The sequence below is a fragment of the Ursus arctos genome, unplaced genomic scaffold, assembly GCF_023065955.2.
Source record: "Ursus arctos isolate Adak ecotype North America unplaced genomic scaffold, UrsArc2.0 scaffold_12, whole genome shotgun sequence".
In the NCBI taxonomy this organism is placed as follows: domain Eukaryota; kingdom Metazoa; phylum Chordata; class Mammalia; order Carnivora; family Ursidae; genus Ursus; species Ursus arctos.
The window spans coordinates 31,926,919-31,941,272 of record NW_026622786.1 but is presented as its reverse complement, the minus strand read 5'-3'; the positions used below and the strand labels follow the sequence as shown (position 1 = coordinate 31,941,272).

Below are 14,354 nucleotides of genomic sequence, written 5' to 3'. Positions count from 1 at the left end.
CAGAGCGCCAAGGCCTCCGGACTCGGGCCCCGGACTCGCGCTCCGGACTCGCCCCGGCCGCGGTGCGTGGAAATTGCCCCGACGCCTCCAACTCCTCGGTGTCGGGCAGAGGGGCGAGTGGGGCCTCCCCTGCCTCGTCTCGCATTCGCCCCACAGGGCGGCGACCCAGCGCGTCCGTTTAGTAAATCCTCTCTACCAGGTTGCTTCTTACCAATTTTCAGAGGCTTGTTCACAGTGATGTTTGTCTTAGTTTAAGCTGAGTTTAAAGGGCGTCAGTAAGTGACAAGTATAGGTAGATATCTGTACAGAGTGAAAACTAAATTATTACTGATTAGCAAACTAGATGTTTACCCACCAAAATTACCTGGACATTAATGCCTAATTTGAAATACTTCTGCGAAGCAAAGCATTTTTCCTCTGTATTTTGTATGGATGGGACTTAAGTTAGTCAGAATTCTGGCACAGCATCACATGCCCTTCAGATTCAGTTCTGTGCCAGCCGCCTGGGTTGGACTTACCGTTTAAATAAACTGTATTTCAGCAATACCTTTCAGTTGTCTCTGACGCTAGTTCTTTAAACCATTTTCACGGGCTCACAAAGTAAAATTAATTTGGTCTTCACCTTGTCTTCAAATCTTGCCTAACTTTCATAGGAATTGGTGTCAAGATAAAATGCGTCCCTAATGACAGCATTAGGGTTTGAGTGATTAAACTGGACTTAATCCTGAGTAGCTAGACGTTTCTAATAAAACAGACTCACTAACTAGTTGAAGTCCCAAACCCAACCAAAACCCAGTTTTCTTTAACATTGTATGTAGTGTGATCTCAGCATGTGAGTCTGACTAGATGATCTTTTGATCTTGGATTTGATTTCATGCCACAAAGAATTACAGCTGCCAAATCTAAGTATATGAAAGGGTACTAGAATAACCCTTTTGTGGATCCTTTTAAATTACTTTGAAATAGGAAGTTCAGCTCTTAAGAGTAGCACACTCTGATGTTTTTGTTTGTTTTGGTTGGACTTCGACTTGTTTTGATACAGATACCTTTAAACTATGAATATTTGAAGTGCCAAAGCTGGGAATGAAACTTAAAAAAATATATATTATGGTGGTTTCATGGTAAAGTTTGATGACAGTACCAACACCCAGGGTACAGCAAAAGCTTCCTAGGTGGGGGGAGGGAACAATGGGAGTGGTGTAACCCCCCCCCCCCCCGAATCCATTTTCTGTAGAGAATTGAAACAACAATAATAAAACTTAGTATGTTTGCTTTTTATTGTCACCATGTGCCTACAATTCCAACCGTGTCAGTAATAAAATTATAAACAGTGTCAGCGAGAAAATACTCCCCCTCTTGCTTCCTCTATACTTCTATATTTGGGAGTGGAATTTGACTAACAATGTATCTGAATCTAATCTGATGTAGTGTAGCTGGATACTGTTGTATCTGAGTGACCACTATATTAACTTCCTTTCTTTTAGTATTTGTTAATAAAATTAATAATTTAACGATTGCCAAGTCAGTTTTGACGGAAATCGCCAATATGGTTTTTGGTGATGGCATATCCTGGATAGATATAGCGCAGGCACACACATACATATGTGCATATGCATTCTCCAATAAGGTCTTGAAACCTTAGAGAGCAAATAGGTACAAGAACTATATTAACTTTGAAATAATTATATGTTACATAGAATCAATACTCAGATGGCCCTTTTTGCAATATTTGATACATAATTTAATCTATCTGCCTTCCCTTTGTTACCCTGTATAAATCAGTACTGGATTCCTCTTTTGGCAGTTATTATATATCAGGTGTTATAAGCTGATTTTTTACATTATTGTAATTTGGATGATAAACCTGCCTCTTGGGGAGTTAGTGAAGAGAAAGAGATCTGTGTTTCCCTATATGAAATATTTGTAATTATTTATACCCCATTTTTGCAGATAAGTGAGTTAATGGCATTTTTAAAAATTGTGTTTGATTTGAATAGATGAGTAACTTCAGATTTTTGCAAATATTGCACTAATTTCTTTCTGTTAAATGTGTCTTCATAGATTACACACACTCTGCTTGCAGAAATACTTATCAGGGCTTTAATGGTGAGTATCCTCTTTCATTTATTCTTAAATATGTTAAAGGAATGCATTTCAGTTTGTGCACATAAAGTAACAGTGTAAAAAGCCAGTTCTACCTTGTTTCAGTCATTGTGTTGTCTCTTAATGTATCATTGCTCTGTGTTAATGTTGTCATACTATGTGTAGTATTGGGATTAGGGAATTTGGGATCAGAAAAAGTTAGGGCTATTCAGATTAGTTTGACTCTTTGTTTTATTTGAATTATGATTCCTTTAATTTATTCCAAAAGGCCTTTAATTTATTCCAGAAGGCCTTGACTACATTCTGCATGATGAGTTATAAGAAACTAGCTGAGTTATTTTTGCTGAATGAGAGGCTTTGGTATTGAATAATGTAGATTAAGTGGATTATTGGCTTGGTTTTATAGTCCTTCTAATGTAATGCATTTTGACCTTGTTTTTGAGGTCATTTGCTTTAATGTGTCGAAATGTGTTTGTATATAAAGAGCTGTCTAGAGGAGCACAAGAAGGAGCCTGATTATTTATTGACTTAAGCATGATATTAGAGTTGTGACTACAGAGCTAGATAAAATCGTAAGAGGTATGCAGAATACAATTGGATATTGTTTTGATAGTTATTGAAGTTAAGACTCTGCCAGATAGGATGATAACAAAAAAGAATGTGGAACAATTCACTGAGGTTAAAAAAGGACCCCAGAGGGGAAGTAAATATCCTGATTGCCAGAGAAATGGAAAATTCAACTATTGTACAGAATATAATGTATTCATAAAATAAAACTGAAGCAAATGTACTACTAAATAAAGCTGTGCCATTTTATGAGAATAATTACTATCCAGTTAATTTATTTGTATCATGTCTAAGAGTTTAGAGAAACTTTGTATTGGATGTGGGATAAAAGACTCAAGGTATAGGAAGTAGTCAGTATATATTGAATGTTAAAGAATATAGTTTTTTTTTTTTTAAGCTTTTATTTTTAAGTGATCTCTACACCCAACCTGGGGCTGGGACCTACAACCCCGAGATCAAGAGTCTCACGCTCTACCAACTGAGCCAGCCAGGCCCCCTGGAGAATACAGGGTTTTTTTTTGTCTTTGTTTTTTGGTTTTTTTTTTTAAAGATTTTATTTATTCATTTGAGATTGAGAGAGAGCACAAATGGGGGGGAGGTAAAAGAAGAGGGAGAAGCAGACTCCCCACTGAGCTGGGAACCCAGTGGATGTGGGGCTCCATCCCAAGACCCGGAGATCAGGACCCAAGCCCAAGGCAGACGCTTAACCAACTGAGCCACCCAGCTGCCAAATTTGGATTGGAGAGTGATGTAATAAAATTAGCAAAGGAAGTTTGATTTGCATCCACACTTAGGTAGATTGAAAACTGGAAAGTTAGGAGTGCCTGGCTGGCTCGATCAGTTGGTAGAGCATGCGACTCTTGCTCTTGGGGTTGTAGGTTCAAGCCCCACATTTGGCGTAGAGATTACTTAAAAATAAAATCTTAAAAAAAAAAAAAAAAGAAAACTGGAAAATTAGCTAAAAAACCATTTCATAAATTTAAGTGTTAGGATTTAAAGACCCTGAACTTGGGAGATGACAAAATTAAAATTTTTTTAAAGATTTTATTTATGTACTTGAGAGAGAGCAAGCAAGCAAGAGAGTACAAGTCGGGGAGAGGGGCAGAGGGAGAGGGAAGAGCAGACTCCCCACTGAGCAGGGAGCCTGACTCAGGGCTAGATCCCAGGAACCCAGGACAGTGACCTGAGCCAAAGGCAGATGATTGACTGAGCCACGCAGGCACCTGACAGTAGTAATTTTTAAAATATTAAGATGTTTCTAGAGAAAAATAGCAGAATTTGCAAGCTGACTAGTAGTGAGTAGAAAATTGAGAAGGACGAAAAAAAATGAGTCCAAGATTTTAAACTGGAGTGAGTAGGACTAATACTTTCACCAAAGAGAGAGATTTGGAATGATAGAAGGCTTCAGTTTCTAGTAGTGTTTATCAGAGAGTTGGACTTAATGTCTAAATGTAGGACTTTGAAATGCAGGATCATACCAGGCCAGAAGTTTGTTTTCTTAATGTATAGTCATCATGCTATACATTATATCCCCATGACTTGTTTTTTTATAGCTGAACGTTTGTACCTCTTGATTCCCTTTGCCCACCTCTACCCTCCCCTCTAGTGACCACCAATTTGTTCTCTGTATCAATAAACTTGTTTTTTTTTGTTTGTTTTGTTTTATTTAGATTCCACATACATGTGAAATCATTCAGTATTTGTTTTTCTTTGTAACTTATTTCACCTAGCATAATGCCCTCAGGGTCCATCATTGTTGTTGCAAATGGTAAGATTCCATTCCTTTTTATGGCTGAGTCCTATTCCATTGTATATCTATACCCCATCTTCTTTATCTTTTCATTCTTCAGTGGACACTTAGGTTGAATCCCTGTCTAGCTATTGTAAATAAAGCTGTAGTGAACATGGGGGTGCATATATTTTTTTGGATTAATGTTTTACTAATGTTATGACTTTCATTTTTTCCTCTTAATGTTAAGTTCCAACATTGTGATTGTTAGATTCCCCTGGAGAGCTTTTTCAGAGTATATCTGTTCAGGTCATACTCTAGTCCTCTTGAATCTTAATTTTAGACAAGTGGTCCCTGGTTGTGCATGTTATGAAAAAGTACTCTGAATGATTTTGGAATGCAGTGCTGGTTAAAGATCATTATTTTACATTATTTTGAGGTCTAGGTTATCTACATTTTATAAATAAGAATTAATTTCAGAGATATAATTTGACTTCATTTAACAAATATTTCTTGAGTGAACGCTGTATATCAGATACTACTCTAGGAGCTGGCAATATAGCAGTGAACAAATATCCTTGCCCTTCAGGGGAACATACAATCTAGTGGGATGAAATGGAAAGTAAACAAGATAAAGAAGTAACATATATTGTATGTTAGATGGTAATAATTGGTTAGGAGAAAAACAGCAGAGGGGCGGGGCGGTGGTGGTAGTGGTGGTGGTGTTGGTGGTAGTGTGTGTATGTGTTGGGGAGGGACTTATTAAGGAGGTAAAATTTGAGCTCAGATTTGAGGAGGTGAGGATGCAAGCCATGGGGCTATCTAGAGGAAGAATGCTGTAGGCTTTAGAAAATAAAAGATGTGTAGTTACCAAATGAAGCCAACAATACAATTCATTGTTAACGTTGTATTTTCCAGTGACTGAGATGATGTAAAAAGTACTGGAAAACCTGTCAAGTTCCAAATTTCCTCCATACCATTTCTTGGAAGGAAGTTGTATTTCCAGTGTTTCCATGTTTCCTTCCTGCTTCATAATAACTTCTTATATAAATAGCAGACCAAAAAGGGAGAGCATTCCAAATAGAGGGAAAGCAGGAATAAAGGTAGGGTTGAGTGCATTGTGGTTCAGAGAGACTTAAGAGGAATGTTTTTTTTTGTTGTTTTTTGTTTGTTTGTTTTTTTTTTTTGTTTTGTTTTTTTGGTTTTTTTGTAAGTAGGCTCTATGCCCAGTGTGGAGCCCAACACGGGGCTTGAACTCAGGACCCTGAGATCAAGACCTGGATGCTTAACTAACTGAGCCACCCAGGTGCCCCTAGACTTAAGAAGAGGTTTTTCTAGACCAGATGATTTTTTTGCTGAACAGTCTTAAGGTTAGAGTGGTGAGAGTTGTAGCCAGAGGCATTGAAAATCAAAGATAATTTGTTTATATCTAAGAGACAGTAGGAAATAAAGACCTGAAAGAGTGGAGGGATTGAAAAGTACAGGTACAGAAGAAGAGCATTCCAGGCAGAGGGAGCAGCAGGTGCCAAAATGGTATATACTTACTGTATTCTAGGGATAGCAAGGGGCCTAGTATACCTGGAGGGGAGTGATAAGGGGGAATAGTAGCTGATGAAGTTAAGAAGTGATGGTGTGGATTATATAGGGCAGTATTTCTCAACTTAAGCAGTATTGGCATTTTGGAATAGATAATTCTCTGTTGTGGGGGACGTCTTGTGCATTTTAGAGTGTTTAGCTGCGTCCTTGGCCTTTGTGCTAGATGTGAGGAGCACCCGCCTTTTGGTTTTGACCAAAAGTGCTTTCAGACATTGTAAAATGTCCCCTGGAGAGCAAAATTGTCCTTGGTTCAGAGAGACTGTGTAGGGCCTTACAGATTATTTAAGGCTTTGGCTTTTACTTTGAGTAAGATGAGAAGAAGCCATTGGAAGTTACTGAGCATTGAACATGATTTAAACTTAAACTTTAACAGAATTATTTTGGCTATTTTCTTCAGAATAAACAGGGAGGAAAGTGAAAGCAGGAAAGCCAGTTAGGAGGCTGTTGTAGTAATGTAAGTGAGAGATGCTGGTGGCCTGTAGCAGGATGCTGGTAGTGTGGATATGGTGAAAAGTGGTCCGTTCAGGACTTAGTGTCAGACAATGTATTATTTTGATCCTTAGTCAGGTGTTTTTTTCCCATTATACTCCTCAGCTCCTTCCCTGTGATTTAATTGTAACTGAGTTTTAACATTAGTTGAGCTTATTTGTATGATAGGGTGATCAAAACAATAGATTTGATTTAAAATATTAGGTCAGTTTTATTTTTGAATGAATTAGTTTCATTTAATGTTAATAGTAAAGATATAATGTTATATTCTTAGAGTTTTATTTTTAAAGTGATTTTTAAGTTCATTTGGTAACCTGGAAGAATATTGTTTATATATAAGCAGTCATAGAATCTATATTCCTATAATCAAACTGATTACATAGCATAAAAAAGGTTGGGTGTTCAATAAATATTAGTGATTTATGACTCCATAGTTAAATAAAAACACACAGAATAAAAAACAGAAGGATTTAGTATCCAAATGCAGCCTCTGTGAGCTCAGAATTGAAACTAGCAGAAATAACAAAATATAAGACTTTTTTACTTTGTGTGCCTGAGCCTAACTCTTAAGATTATTATTATTAATTATTTTTTAAAAAGATTTTATTCATTTATTTGTTTATTTGTTTAGAGAGAGTGTGCACAAACAGGGGGAAGCGTAAGGGCAGAGGGAGAGAGAATCCCAAGCAGACTCCATGCTGAGCGCAGAGTCCAGGGTAGGTCTCAATCTCATGATACTGAGATCATGACCTGAGGTGAAACCAGGAGTTGTATGCTTAACCGGCTGAACCACCTGAGCCACCCCTTAAGATTATTTTTAATATGAGGCTTAGAAGAAGGCTTTTAATTTTCAAATTTTTATATTAATTTCAAAATTGCCCTCTATCTAATACAGCATAAGTGTAAGTTACCAACTCTGAAGACAAATAATTGACTATTTTATTAGTTTAGAACTGTGTTGTCTAATGTGGTCCACTAGCCGCATGTAACTGTTGAGTACTTGCAATGTGGATAGTTGGAATTGAGATGTGCTGTAAATGTAAATTACATACCTCATAAGAAGTCTTAGTATGAAAACAATGTAAGAGCTCATTAGTACTTTTTGTATATTGATAAACTTTTTGTTCTCTGTTATACATACTGGTACATACAAGTTCTATAAAATTCTAAATTTCACTTGAAAGCTCAAATTTTATTATTGGCAGTACGTACTGTTACTTGTTTTCCTTGAACTGACAGTTTTACTGTGTTCATTTTTGAGAAAATGTCTGCCAAATGCTTAAGTCTGACGACCTTAGTTTTTGAATTTGGTCTGTCTTTCTAGTAAAAATAGTCTTCCTTGTAAAAGTGTCTAATTCAGTTAATCAAGTACTTGCACAGTGGCTTTTCCTGGAGAAAACTGTGGTACTTTGGTATGCAGCAAAATTACTTTCTTTATGTGTATTTCCTATTTCACTACAGAGAATATCAGAAAGAAAATGTACTCAAAGGTGACGATTTAATAAAACTAGTAATTCTTACTGCTTCATCAAGGACATTTTTAAGTGGAGTTGGCACTCTATTTTATTATTTTTTACTGCAAGTGTGCAGTGTTGAGGACTGCAATGGCTGCTGGTACAGCTTGGTGCCACTGCCTTGATTTGCTCTGTGGCATAACCAGTTTTACCCACCAGTGCTTTTTCGGTGCAAATGTCAACCTGTGAAAAAGGCAAATAATGTTGTAGTATTATTTATGAAAATAGTTTGGTCTTGTGGATCCCTGAAAGGGTCCTGGCAACTCCCAGTGGTGAACAGACTATTCCTTGAGAACTGTAGCTCTGGGGTATATACAAAATTAATAAAAATCAGACCCTGACCACAAGACTAGTGTACATTTAAGATTACATTTAAGATGAGGTCACAAGTTGCAGAATGTAAGGCAAAGTATCATAAGCACCACAGAAGAGATACAGACTTGTAGATGTTTAGAAGAAAGAGATAATCATCAACTGAGACAGTATCATTGAAAGTGTTCTTGAAAGGGTCAGTATTTGAAATGGACTTTAAAAGATGAGATTTCAAGAACAGATGTTTGGGGTTTTAGAGGAGAGCATTTCACGTAAAAGCAACAGCATAAAGCTAGAGGGGTGGATACTTACTGAGCTTTGGGAAAGTCATTTCATTTGTTTGGATTTTAGCTCTCTAATCTATAAAATAAGAAGATTGAATTTTATCCTTTAGGTTGCTTCCAGCTTTAAAGTTGCAAGATTCTGAGTGGTCTTTTTGTGAAGTTGTTGCTATTGTCATTATTATTATTGTTGTTGTTAGGACCAGAAATATTTAAGTGATTGTAATTAAAATTTAGTGTTAAAAAAATATAAATTAAGGTATTTGCTCTGTGTATACTCTTGTATTTATTAGTGCATAAAATTTGGGGAGGGTGGTAATGAAGATTTTTAAAGGACTTTATAGGATACATTCTAAATGGTTTTAAAATTTTTTCATTTTTATAATCGTAGTAAATTCATTTTATTACTTCTTTTGTATTTTTCATGTCAGAGGTTGGGATATAGGTGGAATTGCAGTGTGATAAAATATACTCAGTACCCTTAATGTATTAGAATTTTTTTTTGGTGTTTTGCGTTGCTAGAGTTCACATTCATTCCATTTACTCAGAGTATTTGAGGATTTAAATGCTTATTGAGTTATTATTATTTACAGGGATAGTACCACAGATTGGCCCCCTACTCCATGATTTTACTTTTTAAAATGACTATTTCAGTTAATATATGAACAGATTGAAATCAGGGTAGTTGAAAAAGTGGCTACTTCTGGGTTTTTAGACATTTTGAGGATAGTTAGATGCAAAAACTATACTTAAAACAAAAATTTTTCTTCTTGACATTATTGAATGCTGACTTTTCTTGAGAGTAGAAATTATTTATTATTGATTACATACTATGTCATTCCTTATACAGTACCTTAAAGGAGTACTCTAGTCAAATAAATATTGGCTAAATTGAAAATAATTCTAACATAGAACTTTTTAGTTGATAATCTTTTTTTTTAATTTAGTTTTCTTAACAAATCTAATTTTTCAGTAGATTATCCTCTGTGAGTTTTTTCCTTCCATGTCTAGTGTGAATTTAGCTTAAATGTTAGTGATGAATTATTCTCTCAGATAACTGATATGAGTATCTCGTGTTTTATGCAAAGATTCCCAAAGAGAATGGTATATTTTACTGACCTTTTGTTATTGACTCTGTTTTAGGAATGGATCGTGATTATGGCCCCGGATCTTATGGAGGTCTGACATTCAAGGATATTTATCTAAAAATTCTTCTTTTGGGTGCCAGTAAAGGTGAGCATCATTTAATTTTTTTCTTTTTAAACTCTTTATAGGGATGGATCGTGACTATGGCCATGGATCCTATGGGGGTCAAAGATCCATGGACTCCTACCTAAACCAGTCATATGGCATGGACAATCACAGTGGTGGTGGTGGGGGTAGCAGGTAAATTGCTTAATCACTTGGCCAAATAATTAGATGACTATAAGATTCTGGATATTTTAAGTATTCCTTAGGCATGTTATGATACTTGAACTTCACTATTTGGTATTGAATAGTCACCTTAAGTGTTTAATGGTGTCAGTTAATGGTTCTAAAAATTATCTCAGGGTCACTGACAGACATTATTTTAGGAAAACTTCAAGTAGCTATTTTCATTTCAATATAATAGAGTAAGATTTTCTGTCTTCAGTAGCGAATTTTTTTTTTTTTTACTTCTTTTACTTTTAACTCCTTATCATTCAGAATGTTCTCAACAAATGATATAAAAATGTTATTGGAAATATTATTTGTGAAGTTTTTGTCTTTATGAGTTTTAAAAGTATCTTTTCTAATGTGGGGGGTTCTGTAAAGCAGCAAAGCAGTCTTTGACTGGAATGGGTTTAACTGAACCAGTCTAGCAACATTCAGTTTCTGAGAAACATTTAAGATAGTTATTCTTTTAATTTTAGAGTAAGTTGTAAGAGCATATTGTAATAATAAAATGTTCTTTAAGTTCATGTCTAGGTTATTTATTGGCAGATACTACTTACACCAAAAACACTGTGCTCTTAAGCTAGGAGCATTGTATCAAAGCCTTGAATACCATACCTTCGCTTATTTTAATGCACTAGAGTTTAGACTTTTTATATTTCACTGCTGATACTGTGTAAAGCTTAACCCTAGTTGAACTAGTATAGGCTTTAGGGTTGACTACATTTCAGGCTAAGGGGGTATACCTTTTGAGGCACAGATATTTGTACTAAGTATAACTAGTCAGGTAACATTTGAAACTATCCTCCTTCTTCATAAGTTGAAGGATCTGGATTCCTTAAGGATGGACTGAATGATGCTTTACTTTCCTTCTTTCTGCTTCAAGTGTGCCACTATGGTTTACAGTAGAGGAAAATCACAAAAATGAACAGATACAATTTTGCTTATGTGATAGATGTTTTAAAAAGAGTTGGAAAGAGGAATAATTTTTATATGGTTACCAGGATTCAGAAGTAAATAGTGCATTCTATTTAGTGATCTGTAAATAATTGAAGTAATGTAACACATTTAAATGTTTTAATATATCCGTTATTGCCCTATTGCATTGTAAATGTGTTGTGCATAAACTCTGTAGATGTTATCGTTTATCTCATGTGTAATTGTGGGCCTTTATAAAACTATGTTGTAAGATACCAAGCAACTTTTGTAATCCATGCTTTGGATTTGTGAGAAGTAAGATGATTTGTTTCTTCTGTTGACTCTATTAAAACCTTGAGGAGACTGTGTGCTCCCCTTTTTTAGAGTAGTTTTATGTGATAATTTCCTGCCAGGAAAGAATTTTTTTAAATAATTGAAGACATAAAATGTATTCTTTCTCATCTGCCTTGATAATTTATATGCAGAGGGTATATGTTGGTGGTCTTTTACTTTTATGTTCTATTTTATGTGCTTATCCTCTAGATTTGTTAGATTTGCTAGTCTACAAATGGAAAGTGACTGAGGATTGATTATTGACCTTACCCAAAGTTGGGCAGGATATTAAATTTCGTAACCAGAAATAATTCTCCAAATTTTGATTGCTATAGACACAATGAAGCAATTTTGTGATATAGATTATCGGGGGTACAAAAGGATCTCTTTTGTGTCACAAATAGCTTTTATCGGTGTAGTCTTCAATTTTCGTCCCTATTAAAAGCCAAAATATTGTAAATATTTGGTATTTTCCAATACTAGGGATGGATTCAAAGAAAGTTTGAGTAGTTTGTGAACTTTAGTAAATGACTTTTTCCAAGACTAGGGCTGGGCTTAAATACCAACAGACAAATCTTTTTAATAAAATAGAAAAGCTGCTACAAAGCAGATTTTTAAGCTAAGGTTTACTTGACTCAATTCATATTTAAAAACTGACACAGATAGCTTTCTATCTGGTCTCATGTTGAACTGCCCAGCCCTAATCAGGTGTGAATAAAAGTAGAACTGTGCAAACCAGTATGGTATAAATGAATTTTAGTTGATAAATGTCATCTGATAATTTGTCTTTTGAATTGTCTAACATTAGTAAGCTTACTTTTGTTTTTTCCCTCACTGTGCAACTTTTCCAGGTTTGGACCTTATGAGTCTTACGACTCCAGGTCTTCTCTGGGTGGGCGAGATCTGTACAGATCTGGCTATGGTTTTAATGAACCCGAACAAAGCCGCTTCGGAGGTAGTTATGGTGGTCGATTTGAGAGCTCCTACCGGAATAGCCTTGACTCTTTCGGAGGTAGAAACCAGGGCGGGTCTAGCTGGGAAGCACCTTACTCCCGTTCAAAATTGAGGCCTGGGTTTATGGAGGACAGAGGAAGAGAGAATTACTCTTCCTACAGCAGTTTTTCTTCACCCCATATGAAGCCTGCACCTGTAGGCTCTCGGGGGAGAGGAACGCCTGCTTATCCTGAAAGTACGTTTGGAAGCAGAAACTATGATGCTTTTGGAGGACCATCAACAGGCAGAGGCCGAGGCCGAGGAGTAAGTACAACAGAATCTTTTCAGATTCTTTTCACTAGTCACTCTTTTAAACCCTTTCAAGACCATGGTTTTCATGTAGAATAAACACTGTTCATCCCAGTGTATTTTGAAGCAAAAGCTCAATCATAAGCATAATTTTTAGGTTGCCTGTAAAAGTTTTTCCAGCACTTCAGAAAATAAGTGGCAGAGTGAGATGATTGTTCATAAGTTTTGTCAAATCTCCCTTTATTAAAAAGGTGAGGATATTAGGTTTTGGTCTAAAAGGGGTTAAAAGGAGTTGCATTTTTCCTTGTAAACACTAGCAGTTTTGCTGGTGGGACAGTTCTTGGATTATTGTAAAAGGTAACTGAACCCTTTGGAGTTTTTGAGTAGGTTAAAGGTGCAATGTATGATAAAATGTTTTACTTTGCTGCTAACTCTAGCACATAGAATTTCTTTAGAGCTCCATATTTCACATTAAACACAAAGGGACTAAAAGTTGGTGATAGATGAGGGTAGCTTAGCCATGTTTACATGGTGAAGAAGTTGATATGTTTAATAGATTGTAGAATGATTTGTGGTCAGTGTAATTACTAACTCACTCTCTTGCAATATGTCCTATTGCTGGGTGTTCTGTTTTTCCCTTGTGTCACTAGTTTTTACTATTGAGAAATAAGTTCCTACCTGTACAAACATGTCTGGCTTCTTCCTAGGAAGTAATATTTTGTAAATCTTTGCTCACATGAGTAAATATACTAGTCTTCAGGTGTTTTATTTCAGGACATAGTATAAAGATAATGACTTACGTTCTTAGGTAACTTGACTGACATGAAATTTTACCTAGTAAGTGTACGTAGATTGTGGAGTTTTGTAGTTTGGTCATATGAAGGGTATTGTATCTTTGCTTTAATGTAAGAAATGTTTTTTTTTTCTTTTTTAAAGTCAGTTACTCTTAATATTCTCTTTGCAGAGGAAAGTACTTCTGATAAAAATATGTAGTAGGGCACACGTTTTTAACTGTTCATTAGCCTTTGGTACATGAGTGTAGTTTGTCATTTTTGTGTAGAAATTTTGCATTTATAACAGTTACCCTTTACTTATGTAAAATGCATTGCACCTTTAATGGATAATTAATGAAGATATTTCTAATGTGACTCTATAAATTACCTGGTAACACTAATCTATTCAAGTCTACTAGGTTAGCTAGGGGTTCCTAAGCATAATACATAAATGTAAGCAACTGATATGTTGCTATTCCACCATAATTAGTGACTGTAGGTCAATTGAAAATTGTTGGGGTAATAAGGTTTGGGTTTTGAATTTGAAAATCAATTCCAGTTTGAAAATTTGAGAAATGCTTAACATTTTCCATGCTGTATACTACTTTAGGCGAATGATTTTTTTCTTAATGAGACTTCAAATATTAATTTTGTTTTCACAATAGAAAAACAGGCATTCCTGTACCTTGTGTTCACCATTCTAGTCTGAATGGACTTTTCTTTCTTTCCTCCTGTTAATGAAGTAGATGAACCAACAGGACTTTCTTTTTTAATCTTCACTTGTACAATTCCCATTGGATCCTTCTCTTCAGATTACTCCTCAATCTTTATCTTCTAAAAGTAAGATTAGCAGAATAAATTTCTGTGGACATGTGGCCTCTTGGTGTAGTGGATTTTGTTAATGGCAAGAGAAGAGGAAGGGACACAAGAGTCGTTTGGTTGCATGACTCTTCGTCTGTAAACTTTCGCTTCTTGGGCTTCTGGGTCAGAATATGTTTCTCTAGGTAAGAATGTGAATGGAACGTCAGATGTAATTCTTTATCTGAAGTGTGTCCTGGAAGTTGATGCATGGTTATGCTTTAAC

At 35.6% G+C, this 14,354-nt stretch overlaps 1 protein-coding gene across 1 annotated transcript in view; it reads left to right on the top strand.

The window, feature by feature from the left end:
• Nucleotides 1–14,354, top strand: part of ZNF326 (zinc finger protein 326) — a 46,679-nt gene that overhangs the window by 435 nt on the left and 31,890 nt on the right. Inside the window, exons 2-5 of the mRNA XM_026497638.4 lie at nucleotides 2,062–2,106; nucleotides 9,735–9,770; nucleotides 9,866–9,977; nucleotides 12,107–12,512. Coding sequence (XP_026353423.2) covers nucleotides 2,062–2,106; nucleotides 9,735–9,770; nucleotides 9,866–9,977; nucleotides 12,107–12,512 — 599 coding nt within the window. The remainder of the gene's footprint in view (nucleotides 1–2,061; nucleotides 2,107–9,734; nucleotides 9,771–9,865; nucleotides 9,978–12,106; nucleotides 12,513–14,354) is intronic.